Source organism: Drosophila busckii, chromosome 3L, assembly GCF_011750605.1.
Source record: "Drosophila busckii strain San Diego stock center, stock number 13000-0081.31 chromosome 3L, ASM1175060v1, whole genome shotgun sequence".
In the NCBI taxonomy this organism is placed as follows: domain Eukaryota; kingdom Metazoa; phylum Arthropoda; class Insecta; order Diptera; family Drosophilidae; genus Drosophila; species Drosophila busckii.
Window position 1 is genome coordinate 19,435,164 of NC_046606.1, and position 18,104 is coordinate 19,453,267.

Consider the following 18,104-nt stretch of genomic DNA (forward strand, 5'->3'; position numbering starts at 1 on the left):
AGTAAAATATATTACCTACTTATTTATTGAATTATATTTCTGGAGATTTTTTTTGTTTTCATTTACAATTAAGCATTTTGGTATCTGTTACTGCTCAGTTGCTCAGTTATTCCAAGAAATGTTCCAGAATCTAAGGATCATTATTTATCAATCATTGTTGAGCACATGCACTGGATTTTCTATGATCCTTGGTATATCTTTTGGTTGAAAGCTTTTATCTGAACCAATCTCAGAAGTTGGAAAAAGGGATTCAGAACATTTCGATACATTCTTGCGCTACAAGTATTAAAAACAAAGTTTATAAATTGCATTTAATGCACAATGAAATTGTATTTTCAATGAATTGAGACCGATGCATACTTAACCACCTATAATATATATTATATACATAATTGAATTCTGAATGATCTCATCAGAGAGTGACAACCATGGAAATATGCAGTGAAATCTACTAACTTCCTAAGCTTTAATAAACATACTTACTAAGCATATAGTAATATACTAAACTATTATAATTAACAACTAGAACAACAAATTGTATATAAAAACGCACCAACTATTTCATTAAGATTTTAACAAGATTAGGCACACATAATGAGCACACACATACCTACATACATACATACATAACATAAACATGAATACATGTAGCTAGTAAAGTTTATCAATTCCTAATTAAAAATCCAGAGTAACGCCATAAAGTTAGTGACGACAAGTGTTTGATTTGTTAGGTATTTATACTATATATGTATATGTAAATAAATAAACTGCTGTGTTTCATGACAACGTAAAATGATATTTAAGATTACGCAATTGTTTTGCAATCAAGGCGACTAGGCAAAGCAACTCAAGCTTAAGCTAAAATTAGTTTAGTGTAAGCGATCTATCTATTTTATCGTTTCCAGCTTTCCTCGAACACAATTTCAGACTATAAGCTCTAACTCTAGAATCGCCGAAATGGTTGTGTTTATAACTCTATGCCTGTATCTATCGAACCGTGTAACCAATTAGCAACAAACGCTACGTAATAGTTAATCGAAACGCTTAAACGCACATTTTAAATACACTAACTAAACTAGACACAAATCCAACTAACAAATTCATGTATTAGTCTAAGTGAGCAACACTAACAGAAGTAAAACAGAATATTTTGAAAACATTTGTGATTCGATTTGAAATTATAAAGTAAAATTTGTTTAAGCACAAAAAAAGAAAAACACTTTACTTAAAAATCAAACTCAACTAACTTAAAAAGTAACCAATTTAGCTAAAATTTTCTAAAAATCTATTAAGTTTCTTACTTTCGGAAATTAAGCTATTGAGATTACTCCCAATTATTGTTATAATCAGCGCCAAAGACTTATAAAAATATATGAGAAACTATTTATTACGCCCAGCCTTCTTTAAAGGATTTAAAATGTTAAGCCCCCTATGCCTATTCTAAAAACGCTCGTTAAAGTATTTGTATTTTCTAACCCTAACTATTGTTAACCCATATACTACTTACTACCTACTTACATTCATAATTATCAAGTACCTTTTTTTCTGTACCAAAAACCAATCTTGAATCTTTTTAACGAATTTATACTAAAAACAAAAACTATTTAAATATAAATATATGTATTGATTGACATAAGTGCTTTGCATATTAAATTGTTTAAATTTTTACTAAGCAAAGTAACAAAACCGAAACCAAAAACATGCGATTTTTTACATTTATAAAGCCAAACAAAATTTGTTTGTTAAACATAAAATTTCAGTGACCCAGCTTGAAGGACAAAAACCAAAAAACAAAAAAGAATGATTAGAAAACACAACTCATTCCACATAAATAACTGATTAAAAATATTAAAAAAAAAGGTTACAAATTAAATAATATTGACAAAGCATTGCGTTTTTATTTGTTACTAAAACGTACAAAACAAACCAAACACGTTGAATATCTGACTAAGCGCAGTGTATTTCCAGTCTATAGCAACGACTAGAGTCCGTAGCGTTCCATTTGACCAGCTCCGCAATAGGTCTGCTGGGCTTGAGAAACAGCGTCAGCCGCTCGTTCAGCTGCAGCGGCGAGAACTTGCTGATGATGACCGCCTTAGTGGACTCGCGATATTTACCTACCGCGGTGGAGTTACCGAAACTGCGGCCACGCATATCCGCCCACTCATAGGTGTGCACTGCTTCGTTTGACGCATCGTCTATGAGCCTGTAGCTTGGCTGACGATCCGGACTATAGCCTAGTTGACGGCATATCTGACGCACCTCGTCGTTGCTAGGCGGCGTGCTCTTGGGGAAGCATTTCGTGTGCCAGACGCCATAGGTTTGTTCAATCACCTGGCCATAGGACTGCTGCTGCTGCTGCATATTGTTGGCAAAGTCCGAGCTCTGATCCTGCAGTGGCTGCTCAATGCCAAAGCAGAAGCGTTCATCCTCGCCGTTGGGGCAATCCGGCTGCTTGTCGCACACAAAGTCGCGGGGTATACAATCCTCAGGTGAGCTGTAAATAATAATTTAACAAGTGCGATAACATAAATCACTTATGCACCTACGAGCTGCATTGGAAGTGATCCGCTGTGCAGTTGCAGAGCACAGAGCTCTCATCGCTCTTATCCCAGCAGTTGCGTTTGCCATCGCATATCTTGCCAGGATCCGTGGCCCTATTGGAAAGCAAATGTTTAGTTAGGTTAGCAGTTAGTTCATAGGCAAGTCTTACTGTAGATATGTAAAGCAGCTGCATAAGGTAGGCTCATCGGTCATATCTTCGCAGTCGGGCACATGATCACAGAACTTGGACTTGGGCACGCATTTGCCGCTGGTGCGGCACTTCATTTCACCTGGACCACACTTCTTGGTTAGCTCACGACACTTGAACTCCTCTTCATCGCTGCCATCGTGACAATCGCTGTGACCATCGCACAAGGCGTTCGAGGGCAGGCAGGCACCCAAGGCACAGCGATGGGTCTCGCACTGAGGCGTCGCTTGCACATTGCGGCATTGCGCTTGATCCATGATCTCCTGGAGTGGCTTGAAGGCCTGCTCCAGCGTACTTATGGCAAACGGAGTCTTGAAGCTCTGGCAGTTGGTGTTGTTATACGTAAAGAGTGCGGCAGGATACCAGCCCGAGTGGGCGTGGCGACACACCAGCACACCCTGATCGCTGGGATTGTCGCGAGAATAGGTTAGGTTCCTGTGACCAAACTGCGTGCAGCTGGTGAACTGTGTAAGCGTTGGCATATGCTTCGCTGTCATCTCGCTGGACAGTTCCACTTCCTCCGATATGGAAGCCAAGTCCTCTGCGCTTACATTGAGCGTGCGCATGAGATTAGCCGAGGGCTTAAGCTCCTGCAACTGCAAGCAGGAACTACAGCTGGTAACGTTGCCAAGCTGTGCGATGGCCACAGTTTTGACGCGTCCAGTGAGATCATCGTGCAACACGCTCATGCATTCGTGGGCATCGCTGGGCTTCTGAGCAGAGCTGCTCAATGGAAAGATCTTTAGAATTGCAGCTCAAATCACCACTTGATTTTACTTACACATCTGGCAAGAAGGTGGGCAGCACGTAATGCGTAAACCTGGCCGGCTGCTCCAGATGATACAAGAGCACGTCCGACTTGGGCACCGCCTCATAGCAGTCGATGCGACGGATCTGCTCGTGGGTGCTGCGATGCAGGGAACGCTTCGTCTTGCCGCCGCCCAACAACGCGCTTATGTAGTCCGTCTGAAAGCTGCAGAGGATCAATATGTTAGCCTAGCTGGGCTTCAAGTGAAATGAGTGAGCTAACCTGATGCCTGTGAGGCAACTCTCATGCACCAGCAGCCAGTGCTTGTCCAGCAGCACGCCTATGCACCACAGCTCGCCATTGGCATACACATCCGCCAGCCAGGGCCAGTGCAGCTCCTCCACAGCCTCGTGCAGTTCCTCCTGCACCAGCAGCGTCTTGTTCAGCTTGTTCTTGATTAGCACATCGATGCGGTCCAGCACCTCATCCTTTTTGTTCACCAGCTGCACTGGCTGTGGCTGTGGCTTGAAGTGCACATGTGGCCGCTTGTGCGTCTCAATGGTGGGCACCAGGACGGGCACCCCTTGCGCCGGTCGCTGTTTCACCGCCTGGCCAGCGCTGAACGTCTTCATGGGCTTGGTGGCATTCGAGCGTGGATTGCATTCCACATATATGCCCAAGCATTTGCTGGTCTGCACACGCGCCTTTTGCAGCGAGTCAAGCGCTTGATGTCCATGTACGCGGGGCAGCATCTCTGAGCTGGTGAACTGCGCATTGTCGCTCATCATTGCACGCAGCTGGGCGTCCACGTGGCTCTTCTTCGTCAGCTCCGGTGTAATGGCGTGCATTACCGTCTGGCTAACAAATTGGGTGCTGTTGAAATAATGCGCACCCTTGAAGCCCATCAAAGCGCATACTGCATCCGCCGTGTTGGCCTGATGCTCATGGTAGCCCGTCTCATGGGCGCACACCACCCGCCACACGCCATGCGCATTTTTCGAGAAGATACCTACGCTGCTGAACTTTGGCTGCTGGTGTGCATCGAAGTGTACGTCATGGCCATTGGTCAGCGCAACTGCGTGAAAATAAGATAAGTTGTGGACTTCGTTATCGAAGTTGAGTTCACCCAACTTACAGCAATCCTTTTCATCCTCCTTGAAGCGACAGTCTGCCACATTGTCGCAGCGTTTGGCCAGCGGCACGCAGTCCTTGGAGAGCACACAGTGGAACTCGTTCTCCTTGCAGCTGCCTACATATTTGAAATAATTATTTTTCTCTTTTACAATGTGCTCATCCGTTTTGCTTACCGCAGCTCTGTTCATCACTCAGATCCTCACAATCAGCTTTGCCATCGCAGACGAGTATGCCTAGATTGCCCTTGAGGTAATCGCGGCAAGTACAGTCCACCTCGTCAGTTCCATCCTCGCAGTCCACCTTGCGGTCGCAGCGATGAGCCAAGTCCACAATCTGTGGCATTCTATGCGGCAAAACAATTAAAATCCTCAATTAGTGACTATCACTCCATAGTAAATTCAATTAATTTATCTTTATGAATGTCCAACATAGACGTTGTGACTTCTAATCTTTGTTGGATTTAGTATTTACAATACATAAAAAACAAACAAAAATGTATTAAATTATAGAATTTTTAAATGTTTTATAGGTAGTTAGTTAATGATAAAATATATTTTATTTTGAAAATGTTTTGACTGATTTTGGCAGTAATATTTCCCAAAAAAAAAATTGCTGCCGTACCTTTCAAGCAAAAATGTTTATTTTAATTTATTTATGCCTGAATAGCGACCATAAGCTGGTTTTGCATCTTGACTTCAATACTTGCTCCCACTTGTTTGAATTTGCTTAATGATAAACTTACTTTTGGCAGACGAACTTGTTGGGCAGATGTGTCTGTGTACGCGTAATGTTGCCCATTGTTGTTGTGGTTACTGTTACAGTTGCTGCTGTTGTTGTTGTCGGTGGGTTGTGGGTGCTGATGTTGTCGCGAATAGGAGCTGATGAAAAAGTGGATTCCGTAGTATGCAAGCTTGACATTGTCGCAGCATTATTGGTGGTTTCAATAGAAGTAGAAGCCATGGTGGTTGTGGTCTCAGCTTTTGTTGTTGTTGGTGAGTCTGTCGTTGAAGCATGTGTGGTTCTGTTTATTGTTGTTGTAATTGCTGTTGTGAGCCCATTGGGTGCATCTGTTGAGACAACAGCAGACATAGTCGTTGGCAATGATATTGTAGTGCTCTCGTGCATCAATTGCGTTATAAGATCCGTCAATTTTGTCAAATCCTCTGTGGATGTGGGCCAAGTGGTTGTAGGCAAAGTGGTTGCAACTGTAGCCGTCATTGTTGTTTGCTCAGAGGGTGGATGGCTTGTTGTGCTAAACTCAGGCTCTGCAGATTGTGTACTGTTCTCCAGGATAGTTGTGGAAGTTTCAGCTGGCAGGGTGGATTCGTTGGACAACTGTGTTGTAGTACTGACTGATTCAGTTGTAGTTGTAATTTCCGCCAGCAGGTCGTCATCTTCAATGGCCACATCCTGGCTTTGATTACTTTGCGCTAGCATTGGCTCCAACTCGTGTGCATGATGCGTTTGGTCTGCGACTTTAGACTGCTTTGGCAGCGGATGATAATCACTCTCTGTGGTAGCGGTTTGGTTCTGCTTGGAACTTCCAACCATGTCAGGAATAAAATTATAGGTGCAGCCCACTTCATCCTCGCCGCCCAGGCAGTCGACAATTCGATCGCAGCGCCTCCGTTGAGCAATGCAACGCTTGCCGCCCCAGACGCAAGTGAATCCGGGACATAGTTGCAGCGGCTGCACTGCTGGTAATGGATGTGGCGCGACTGCCAGCTCCAGCCAGTCCAGATAGAGCGCCACGCGTGTGTAGACGCCAAACTCCTTGGGACGAGCACAGCCATTGCCATGACTAACGACGCCAGCGAGATACCACTGATCAGTGTGGTTGACGCTGCGGCAGAACAGCGGACCACCCGAGTCACCCTGGCAAGCATCACGACCGCCATGCGGATCGCCGGCACAGATGTCCTCTGCGGCTCTATCCTCTGCATCAGTGCAGTCTTTTCTTATGGGCAGAATTACCTGTCGCAACGGATCGCCTGCAGAGAGAGAGACAATCAAAGGATTTGCTTATAATTAAGTTTGACAAGAAACTCACTGCTTGGACCCTTTTCTCGTATGGCACCCCAACCGACGACAGTGCAGAGCGTGTGCTCCTCCGGACCCCAGATCCAATCGTCGCCAAACGTGGTGCGCCCCTTGTCCGGCATGCATATGGGCTGCACCCAGCGGTTGAACTGCAGTGGGGCCGCCACTCGGAGCAGCGACAGATCATTGCGCATGGTGCGACGCTCGTAGCCCATGTGTACAACCACATGGGTAACCGTTTGAATCTGCGTAGCAGGCGAGTAACTCTTCCGACGCAGCAAACCAGCACGCACTTCATAGTAATACTTGTTGTGGTTAATAACGCAGTGCGCCGCGCTAATAATCTGAAAGTCAACAAGCTCAATATTAAATGAAAGTTCTCGGTCGTAGCTGATGGAACTCACCCAACGCTCCGAGTAAACGGTGCCGCCACAATGGAACTTGCCGTCCCGATAGATGGCTACCACAAATGGCCACTGCAGTGCTTCAGTATAAGCACCTCCAACGATTCGTCCCTTCTTTGTTTCCGACTCAGCCACAGCGCGTTTTGCGCGCTTCAGCTGCATGCTGGGCAGCGGCTTGCTGGGCAATCCGCACTGCGGTGCAGGGCACTTTACGTAGGCCACATGGTCCACTAGCGTGTCTTCATTGCTACGCCCGTTACATGCCTGAGCAAAGTGTATGCCGGCATGCAGCGAGGGCTCGATGAACGGTCCCGGCACAGACAGCGCCTTAAAGGTCACATTCTCCAATAGATCGACATTATTCAGCTCGCAGGCAGCCGCTGCCCATTTATCACCGTTGTTGCAAACCGGATACCAATCCCCACGATGATTATGATAGAGGTACCCTTCCGCAGCCGTGGCAGCCTGAAACTTGAGTGGAATGGTAAAATATTAATTAATCACACGTTTCCAATCATCACATCAAATATTAATTCAGCTTTTGAACATAAAAGTGTCGATTGATGTCCAACCACTTTGTATCGATAGCCTATTTTACTAGATGCATTTACGGTCAAAGTTTAACTTTTTTGGAAAATTGGCTAACATTTTAAATCGGGTTCTTTTTTAGTTAGAATTGCCGAGAATCTTTTCTCTTTCTGGTATTTCTTTAAATTTAAAATTCATTTTCTTTTATATAGCGATTCGTTAATGCCATAATGGTAATCCAATCTTTGAATTTGTTAATAAATGTTCTTACATTTGTACTATAGTAGATTAGAATTTAATGGTTTGTATTTATACAGAATAAGATTTTTGTTGAATATTTGTCTTTTACATTTGTGTATGGAAATGATTTACGTGGACAAATAAAGCACTGTAAGGATCTGTAAGAAAACGCAACGATTAACCTTAGTTAAGAATAAGTTATTGACAATATAAATAGACTGAAAATAATCCATCCATTAGAAAGATTACATAAATACACAAACCAATATTTGTTAGCCATCTAGGCTCAAACGTGCTATATATATCTTCCCATACAGAGTACCGGTCATATTCAAAAGACTGAATGGATCCGGACATAATAAATGATTTAATTTAAAAAAAAAAAAAATAAATAAAAAAAGCTTATTATTATCGTAACCCCAATTGATTAATTCAGTACAAAACACATTTTTTTGTTCATAGCTAACAATAATTTTGAGAGTACTTACCATGTGATGAGTAACATCTGTGACGAGCATGTTGCACTGCAGTTCGTCGCGTCCGTTCAAGCAGTTGAAGAATCCGTCGCAGCGCTCGAGGTGACTGTAACACATGGACAGGGTGGAGCGATTGTATCGTGCAAACTGCTCCGCGTTTTCGTAGCAGGAGTGGGCCAGTGGCTCGCAGCCAAAGCAGCCCAGCTCATCCTCACCCATCGGGCAATCCGCATAACCATCACAGAGACGCTCCTCGTCGAGGCGGTCGGCGCAGGTGCAGGCCGATTCGTCGCTGCCATCAGAACAATCGACCACATTGTCGCACCAACGCGACGAAGGAATGCATTCCTGCTGGCCAAAGCAGGCCAACTGATCCGGCTCAGGGCACTTGTGCCGCTCCAGCGGCTGCTGTGGTGGCATGTCCACATAGGAGGCGTAGATAACTTGGCTCTGGAGAGGGACGTTGGTCTGATTGGCATGACGCATCTTAAAGTTAGCATTGGAGAAGCCGCTTTGGCTCTGTCCAGGCGATAAATTGCCAGACATGGATTGCGACTGCGATTGAGCTGCCTGCTGTGCCTGGTTTTGCATATAGGTGCAATAGACCTGCTGTCCGTTAGCTTGCTTCTGCGGCGAGGCGTTCTTGGAAAAGATGTTTGGCAACTGGCCTTGGGCAGCGCCTGCAGTGCCGGCGCTGCCGCCAAAGAAGTTGCCAGAAGGACCAAATTGTTGCGGCACGAAGAAGATGCCTCCGCCACCACCAACTCCAGCGTTGGAGGGTCCGGCAAAGTGAGCGCCCTGCATGCCCATAAAATTGGGCGTGGGCGACCACATTGGCATGCGGAAATTGGCGGGCGTCATGTAGAAACAGACGGGTATGCTGGGCATGCCAAAGTTTGGATTAAACATGAACTGAGCGGAAGCCTTCATAGTCTCGCCAGAGACTGGAAAGCCACCTGGTCCTCGACTGGTGAACTGCACACCGGGCGAGACAGTGAACGTTTCTGTTGCTGCGCCCGTGGGCTCCAAAGCAGCGCGTTGACGCATCTTCTGGGCCAAGTGCGCACAGAGGGTCACCAGCTGCGCATCGGCAGCTAAGCGAAGGCAAAAGTAAATAAAGAAGCTTGTCATGGATCGAACTACTTACCATTGAGCGTTTTGCTTGTTGCCGGATTGAGCTTGGGTCCCATTTGCTGGAGACTTTCGGCATCCAACTGCGTGCCAAATGTGTCGATGAGCTCGTCCTGTGCCTGCTTCTCAAACTCTTCCACCCAGAACTGACGATCATAGACACTTGGTTGGTTGGTGGTGGACGAGGTGGTGATCCACTCTTGCGTGGTATTCTCTTTGTCGGGGATCAACTTGATAAGTGGCTTTTGCAGCTCATGCCGTTCAAAGCTGCCCAGCATGTTTTCCAAGCTGCTGGGATCGTCCAGTGGATGCGCAGCCCTGGCGGCCTCTGTTGTGGTCGCATTGTTATCGATTTTACTTTGAGCGGTGGTCAGCTCTTCGCTGGCATCGCCATCAATGATCCAGCTGATCTTCATGGGTTTGGGTTTGGTGGGGAAGGCAGTGTGGTTCAGTCTATCCATCGAAATAGTTGTGCTATACGGACTGGCTGTGGTATTCGGGCTGGATGTGTTGATGGGTGGGTGCACAATGGGTGCCACCGGTTGCTCCTCAACATCGAGTATCCAGTCCACTTGCAGTTTTCGTGGCATATCAGGCTGTGGGATAGTTGTAGTGGGGAGTGGCTGCTCCTCTGTCATTAGCGAAAAAAGTTCAAAGTCCCCAGAGGCATGAGTGGTTTCACTCGCACTGCTCTCAATATTTATAGTGGTTGTATGTTGGGGCTTTTCGGTGGTTTGTAGAATTTCTTTGGGCTTATCGAAACGATCCAAAATCCATGTGACAGGATCCGTAATTTCCTCCTCGTCCTCCGCTGCAGGACTATCTGTGGTCAAGCTACTCGAAGCCTTCATGCCGTTGGTAACAGTGGCAATGCTGCTGCTCGTCGTATAAATCTCAGCTGCTGCTGTTGCTGTCGTTGTTGTTTCTAGACTTGTGGTGATGGCCGCCATGGTAGTTGCATTCATCGGTGGCGTGCTAATCACAGATTTGGGAGTGTTCTCTACGTAAGCCTCCTGCTCATCCTGACCGTGACCATCGATAATCCAGCTTATTTTTGCCGGCTTTATCTTGATGCGCATGGGCTTTGTGGTTGTCTCTTCAGTGCTATTTGTCATAGGCGTTGTCACCTCGGCCTGCTGCTCAACTGTTGCGCGAGTTTTTTTGTCCGCTGTGAATGCCTGGAACTCTTTGGACTCGTTGCTGCTAGAGTCGATCTGATCCTTTATGATGGCCTTCATTTTGTCCATTTTTTCGGTGATCTCTTTGGCCATATCGTACATGCGCATAAAGGCACTCAAGCAATCCTCCGGCGTCTGTTTCTTGCAATGCATATATTGTTGCTCCAGCCGGCTGAGCGCTTCCTTGGCACGCTTGCTGCGCAGCTTCGTATACAGACGCTGCATGTTGGCCTCCAGTCGCAGTGGATCAATCAGATCAATATCCAGCAGGCTGCGGCGTCGACGATGTTTCTTCTTTAGGCGAAACTTGAAACGGAAATGCTTAAGACGCAACGCCTGCTCCTCACTCTTGGTCAGCGTGTTAGGATTGTTCCTTGACATCATCGGTATATGAAAGGGTTGCGGTTGAGGACCTATAAATATGGCCTCATCTTCGCTGGGCTGCAGCTTTAGTGCGTGTTTCTCGTTTAGCGCCATTTTCTGATGCAGTCGATCTACGAAAAGTCCTTTAACAGGCACGCATTGCTAGGTTTAAATAAGGGATACATACCCATGCGTTCTAGTACGATGCCATGATAGATCAACGACATGAACAAGATGACGAGCACCAGTATGGATATCGCCAGGAGGCGGGTGCAAGGCAGGCGAGGCATGGACAGGCTGCAACGACGAGGAGCACGTACAGAGCGCTTCGCCTCCAACTCTAAGTAAATCAAAACCAATACTCGTAAAATAATTATTTAATTTCCTGACAAGTGTACAAGAAATTCAACAATACTTTCTTATTAAAAGTCTTTCGTAGGCGTTCATTTAGTTTAGCTTAGCAAAAATTTATGTTTACACGTTATTAACTTTAACATAATTAAGTCGTTTTTTATACAATCAAAGAAAAAAACCCATTTTCGGCTTATCATTTTTTTAGTCAGCATATAACAGTTCAGTTTCGCAATATTTATAAATGCTGATACACAGTATTTTAAAATTTAAGCATACTTAAAAAAAAATTCCGCTAAGCACTTGCGGTTTTTTTTTGTTCATTGGCATTAACCAACATATTTTATACTATTCGCACATACCATCTAAGCTCAATTTCATTTTAGTTTTGAGCTCGCCGTAAAATTGATTTTATTTTTTTTATTTTATTTGAACTATTTTCATATTATTCAGCAATAATTGTTAAAACACTTTCAAACACTTGTCTCCGAAAAGGAGCTTCGAATTACAGAAATTCAGTTTAAAAAAAATTAAAACAAAAACCAATCAAACAATTGTAATCCAATGGGCTGCACGGGAACCCGATATCAAGAGAGGCGATCCGTATATATGTACAACAAATTTCAAACAACTTCCGCACGTTCCACGGGCAACGACACACAGCAACTGAAGCCAACGCTGTCTGTGGGCGCGCTTATGAAGCTTTTGGAAAGTGGATCAGACGGTGATCGAAGTCGTCGACGACGACGTCGACCCAATTATGAACTACATTTTGTGCTGTGTTTTGAACTTTACAATTTTTTGGTTAATGAAAATGCCAAGCAAACTGCAGACGCAGCATAAGTGACCACGCAAGAGTGCAAGTTGAAGGGAATTGCAGAGCAACGAACCAACACCACCCACCAATTGCAGACCAAATTGTCTTTAGCTAAAGAGACGACGGTACCGGAGCGTGGCATTGCACAGGGTTGGGGGAGAGTACAGCAAGCCTTGACTAGATGATGTAAATAATTTTTTAGTTTAGTTTTAAAATCATTTGACAAATTCTATACACCCAAAAAACGTGCAACAAAAATATTTTTTTTTTTAGTAAAAGACCTACAAAAAACAAAACACGCTACAAATACACTAGTTAATCAACAAAAAAAAAAAATACCTCCATGAAAACTTCCGAGGAAATAGTCAAAAGTTTTATCAAAATTTTACCCTCAGATTCATTGTAAGTAGTACTGCGCGCCGTTATTGTTTTTTATGGACCAACGAAACCGCACACACAGAAATCATTCACAAAACGTTGATGCAAAATTCAGTAAAGTGTTTACTTTTTCAACTACTGCGTTTAGTTCACCTTCCACAACGGGTGAGCAAGATGTGCGGAACAATTCTTTATGCACAGCCGGGTCAAAATGAATGGTAAGCTCGATTATTATAAGGATAGTACATAAGTACATGGTTATGTACGTACATCCATAAACAGAAAGACACTTTATTCACTTCAGTTTTCATATTCAGTTAACTTACTTTAGGTTTAAGGCTAGAGTAAGGCAAGGGTAATCAAATGATTTCAGATTCAGTTTTTATAAAGAAAAGGCCTACATTCTAGTGATGGTCAATGTGTGACATGTGTGATAATTGATCAATAATTGTATGTTTTTCAATAGATAAGCAGAGCTTAGGAGTCAAATTTTAGGCGCCATCTAGGCTTGAATTGTTCTTGGAAGTTATGCGCTTCTGCTCAAGCAGCAGCTCCAGCAGTTGACGGAATTGCTCGACACTCATGTTGTTGCTGACGCGCGTCAGCAGGAACCAGTCGCCGCAGCTAAAGCCGCGCAGCGCTAAAAGCATCGATGTCTTGGGTATGAAGCGTGCCTGGCTGCGCAGCAGCATTAGACGCACATCACGGTTGAAGGTGGTCACAAGACGATAAAGAAGCTTGGCGCCAGCAAGCACAGCCATTAATATAAACCATACCCATAGAACCGCAAAGATTTTCTCATTTAGTATGTTAAGCGGCAGCAGGCAGAGACAGTCGTAACTTTCCATTGAGCCGCTGAAGCCGAATTTGACAATCTCGCACTTGGCAATTTTAGGGAATATGTTGCTGGTCACGCGGTCCCAGGTGTTCCAGTTGTAAAGGTGCACAGATCCCAGCACTTTCACATAGTGCGACCAAAAGCCATCCAAAAACACATTCAACAGGAGCATGTTGGCAATCTAAAGTGCAGATTATTAATAATCACAAAAAAGCATCTAAATTGTAAACTTACGCTGATGACAAAGTTCAACACCTCGCAAAATATATAGGATAGAAAATAGCGCAGATGGGTTTCCTTATAGTCCATAGCAAAATAGTTTGCCAGCTTTTTAATATTTGCAGAGCTTCCTGAAGTCATCGATTCATTTAAGTTGGAGCACAGGCTTTTGAGCCGTCCACCCTCCCAGATCTTCCATAGAAATGCTGGCAAGTAGAAAACAAACGACTGCAGCAAGAGGACTATAACAACCCACTGATAATAGCGCAGGAAAACACGTTTTTCCGTTGAACTTCTCGGATAGATTAAGTCTATGTTGTACTGCACATTGGTGTCATGAATGTTTTCCATTGTTTCATTGTAGTTTTCAGTTTTAAGTTCCGGCTGGGTTGGGAATACATATGTACCCAGTGTCCAGCAGTATGAGTTAACAAAATCAGAGTCCGTTTTCATGTCCGACTTGCATATAATCGGATCGCCAAAATATTGTTTTGAAGAAAGCAGAAACGTACACACAAGCAGCAATGCACAAGTACATTTCGCGTGTAAAGTAAATATGGCATCGTATATTCGCACCGACTTTTGCAGCAAGTATTTTGACAGAGGCTTGACGCTGTGGAACATTTTAATAAACGTTTATTAAACACTTCAATTCCACTTTGCAAATTCCTAAAAAGCACGCGGCACTCTAACGGTAAGTCAAATACGATATATTTTGCGCAAAAATGCCCAGAATTCGATAACACTTGTTTCTATGTAGTCGCTTTCCAATTATGGCGGCAGGTCGATATATGCATTTACGGCCATATGTTCATAACATACGTTTAAAAATGTATTTATTGTGCTATAATTAAGCAACAATATCCAAAAATACTTCAATATAAAATTTAAGCCTATTTTACAGTGTACAGCTTGCCATACGCACAACATGTAATGTAATGTAATACGCAAGAAATTAGCGAGTATTATCTACAATGTTATTGTGTATGCCTTGGCTCAGCATTGTGTGCGAGGTAAAAAAAATGCATTGATTTTCTGTCTTCCCATGTGATATGTAGTAAATCATCTTTGTTTAAAGTGTTTGTGTCTTATAAACAATACAAAACACAATATAAAAATACAATTTTTAAATCTCGCGGCCACCATAACAAAAAGTCTAAGTGTGACCAAATTACCTAACATCGTTAGTTAAATTTTTTTTTTGCTAAATATCGATGTATCGATATTAATTTTACATCAATACATAAAACAAAACACGTGTGGATATGTTGTAAACAGAATTCTTTATTATTGACTTAAACAACAGAGTTTCAATTAGTTATATGATCTTTAATGCCTGGCGTTGTTTAGTTTGACCAACAGGCGTACGAAAATGAAAAATCAAGTGTCCTCCAAGCAGCATGAGCGCAACGAAAAGAAAAAGAAAAAACTCGCTGCTCTAGCAAATCTAATACAGATGAACGACAGGGACCGAGCGGAACGCATACACGAGGTAGAGCCGGCGGATAAGGAGGACGATGATTTTATTGCAGTGTGTAGCAAACGGAAGCCGCGCAATCGACTCACTATCATGCCGGACAGTAGCAGTACTAGCAGCAACGAAGCAATCGTTGCAGCTAATGGCAATGCTGATGAGGCCGACTCTGATGAGCCCGAAATTAAACGCATTCGCAACAACTCTGCCGGAGGCGATAATGTACCGTCAACACTCACTCAGGACCAATACAAGACGTTATCATTGGAGCTGCGCCGGCGAAAGCGCGAACTGGAAAGTGTGCCTACACTGCATCTACGTGAGATGGGCAGGCGTGCACAGCTGGAGATACCACAACAGGAGCGTACGCCTATCTTTCTTACGGACATACAGCACTTGCTAATGTCGGCTCTCATTGGCAAAAAGAGCCCCTGTGTGCCCGATCGCTGGTGCGCGGCTGAGAAATTCTTGAGTCTCTCACACAGCGTGGTGCTCATACTGGAGGGCTTGTCGCTCTATCACTATATCTCCAATGAAAGCCGCTTTGAGGCCACAAACAGAATTTTCGATACGAAATTGGAAGTAGTGCTGCCGCCGCAGGACGAGGGAAAGATCATAGACGAAATCGCGCAGGCTAGTCAAGTATTATATAGCAATTGTTAAACTCTTATTAAACTTACAATTTACTCTGTAGATTCCGCTGACAAATGTCCAAGCGCAGAAGCTAATTAATGAGCACGGTTCACTGGAATCTGCTGTGGAGCTAAGTAAGGATCCCACGCTCTTTGTAAAAACAATTTTTCCCATTGAAAAGCAAGCGCCAAGCATGCAGGATGAAGCGACTGATCTGCATCCGGACGATAAGTTTCCGCGTACAAAGCTGCTGCTCTCAGCGCTTCAAATGGTGGATGAAGGCTATCCTATACCGTTGCAAGGCGAGCTACATGCGCGGTTCCAGACCTATATGTTCACCAAAAAGTCTTACACTCCAGTCACCAACCGCAGTCCTATGTTCGGCGTAGATTGTGAAATGTGTCGCACTGTCTCTGGCGAAAATGAACTGACGCGCATCTCTATTGTGGATGAGGAGTACAGGACAGTTTATGAGACACTGGTGCGTCCCGTTAATGAAATTGTTGACTACCTCACCCAGTACTCCGGCATAACGCCGGACCTCATGGAATCGGTTACCAAAAAGCTGTCGGAGGTGCAGAGCGAGGTGTCTGCGTTACTGCCGCCAGATGCGATACTAGTGGGTCAATCGCTTAATTCTGATCTGAATGCAATGCGAATGATGCATCCGTATGTAATAGACACTAGCGTGTGCTTCAACATCTCAGGTGTACGCAAGCGCAAGAGCAAGCTCAAGCATTTGGCCAAGATGTTCCTGCAGGAGAGTATCCAGGAGAATGAAGACGGCCACGACTCCATTGAGGATTCGCGCGCCACTCTCAAGCTAGTTAAAATGAAGCTGGCCAACAGCATTGAGTTTGGCGACGAAATTCTCACCCAGCGCAAGCGTATCCACGAAGTCATACGTGCCAGTGCCGGTGACGGCATTGCCAACAATCTATTCGCCCACGTGGCCAAGCGGGACAAGCGCACAGCCATTGTCACAGTGGGCGACCTGCAGCCAGGGCTTAAGGAGATTATACGCAAAGCGGAGCAGGCGACTCCTAAGGACAGCAGCAAAGCAGTCCAAGTGCATGAGGTGTCCAGCTCGAAGGAGGCGGTGCGCAAGGTCAATGAGATAGCAATGGAAAATGCACTCACCATTGCGAATCTGATAGTGCCGGAGCGTGACTTTTTGGTTGAGAGCGCCGAGCGCTCTGCGGCCAAACTGGACAAATTCATTGAGCGTATGTGGAGCACAGTAGCACACAATGGACTCTTTCTGGTGCTCATGGGCGGCTCTGCCGAATGCCAAAAGGGTGTAGCGAAGATTGCGATTAAACGTCTGAATGGCATCAGCGCAGTCGCACCCATCAACTTTGGCGAATCATAGAACCCATGAAAGCAACATATGTTCATATGCCCACATATTTATGTGAGTGTGTCTAGATCATGACGAGAGAACACATTAGCATCAAAACCCCACTAAACAAAATCTTATAACGAAATCCTTTCATACTACCATATAAATTTGCGTACTGACTACGGAAAAAAACAACTTTTGGTAAGAGTTCTTGTAGGAGCGCATCAGAGCGAGCCGCGAGCAAATTCAAATTTGCTGTTAACCCACCCTGATGTCTCGCACACAATAATAATTTTTCAGAAAACAATGCAAATTGTACACTGTGAATAGTCATAAAACAATAAAAAAAAACACATATGTATAATAATGTGTACATATGCTTATGTATAATTAATACTCTAAAGTCAACTAATTATTTTAGTGCAATGCAATGATTGGGAGCACATGTTTACTGTTTATTTATTATTTGTGGAAATCAATGGATGCATAATTTATAATCAATTACTATTATGTTTACTCACACGCACGCAATTTGAGAGGAATGTGTTACGAAATGATAGTTCGGTGGCTGGGATTTGACCTAGTTTCAGTAAGTCCCATTGCCCGAATTTCTGTTTGTTTTGCTTTCCCTCCGTCTTGCCTGATAACAGCAATAAATTTCCTACCTCACTCAACGCAACGTTCAGTTGTCTAGGGCCCGGGGCCCGAATGGCCCTATGAATGTATTTTCGGCGCCCACGCGCTCTCTCTCTCTCTCTCTAAGACTCTAGTACTCTGCCACTCTCGCTCTCTCTCAAACTCTCTCTGTCTCTGGCTTGTTGGGTGGAAAAGCGAAAGTATTGAATAAACTGTGCGTAGGGCGCATCGCTTTCATCTGTCTTATCACACGCTCGAATTTGTTGCGCCTGACGCTGAGTTGCTGTCGATTACTCATACGACCTGTGGGTCATAGAGTAACAGAGCGTTACCCTATGCGCATGTCTGGCACGGAAAAGCTCTCAGAATTTTCACCGGTACAGAGTTGCCAGCTAGTAGCATATGCGTAGTGTGTCATGTAT

The 18,104-nt window shown here is 44.3% G+C and overlaps 3 protein-coding genes across 4 annotated transcripts; 1 reads left to right on the forward strand and 2 right to left on the reverse strand.

Moving 5' to 3' along the window:
- Positions 1 to 1,937: 1,937 nt before the first annotated feature.
- Positions 1,938 to 11,284, reverse strand: LOC108597975 (serine protease nudel). Its single transcript, XM_017984591.1, has 13 exons — positions 11,182 to 11,284; positions 9,470 to 11,125; positions 8,335 to 9,416; positions 7,079 to 7,549; positions 6,685 to 7,018; positions 5,377 to 6,625; positions 4,808 to 4,977; positions 4,636 to 4,749; positions 3,783 to 4,575; positions 3,534 to 3,725; positions 2,714 to 3,475; positions 2,550 to 2,657; positions 1,938 to 2,497 (listed from the first exon to the last, which is right to left on the reverse strand). Exons 1-13 carry the CDS (start codon positions 11,282 to 11,284, stop codon positions 1,948 to 1,950), a joined length of 7,584 nt encoding a protein of 2,527 aa, XP_017840080.1. The 3' UTR covers positions 1,938 to 1,947.
- A 1,178-nt stretch (positions 11,285 to 12,462) lies between these two features.
- On the forward strand, positions 12,463 to 17,238 carry LOC108600828 (small RNA degrading nuclease 5). Of its 2 annotated transcripts, XM_017988622.1 has the most exons (4): positions 12,473 to 12,564; positions 12,623 to 12,758; positions 14,948 to 15,704; positions 15,766 to 17,238. In XM_017988622.1, the coding sequence occupies exons 2-4, from the start codon at positions 12,643 to 12,645 to the stop codon at positions 17,074 to 17,076; spliced, it is 2,184 nt and encodes a 727-aa protein (XP_017844111.1). In that variant the 5' UTR covers positions 12,473 to 12,564; positions 12,623 to 12,642; the 3' UTR covers positions 17,077 to 17,238. The 2 variants fall into 2 exon arrangements, with proteins under 2 accessions (XP_017844110.1, XP_017844111.1); XM_017988621.1 differs by having other exon boundaries at positions 12,463 to 12,758.
- On the reverse strand, positions 12,801 to 14,276 carry LOC108600830 (innexin inx4). The gene is made up of 2 exons (XM_017988623.1): positions 13,613 to 14,276; positions 12,801 to 13,559 (listed from the first exon to the last, which is right to left on the reverse strand). The coding sequence occupies exons 1-2, from the start codon at positions 14,219 to 14,221 to the stop codon at positions 13,032 to 13,034; spliced, it is 1,137 nt and encodes a 378-aa protein (XP_017844112.1). The 5' UTR covers positions 14,222 to 14,276; the 3' UTR covers positions 12,801 to 13,031.
- Positions 17,239 to 18,104: the final 866 nt, after the last annotated feature.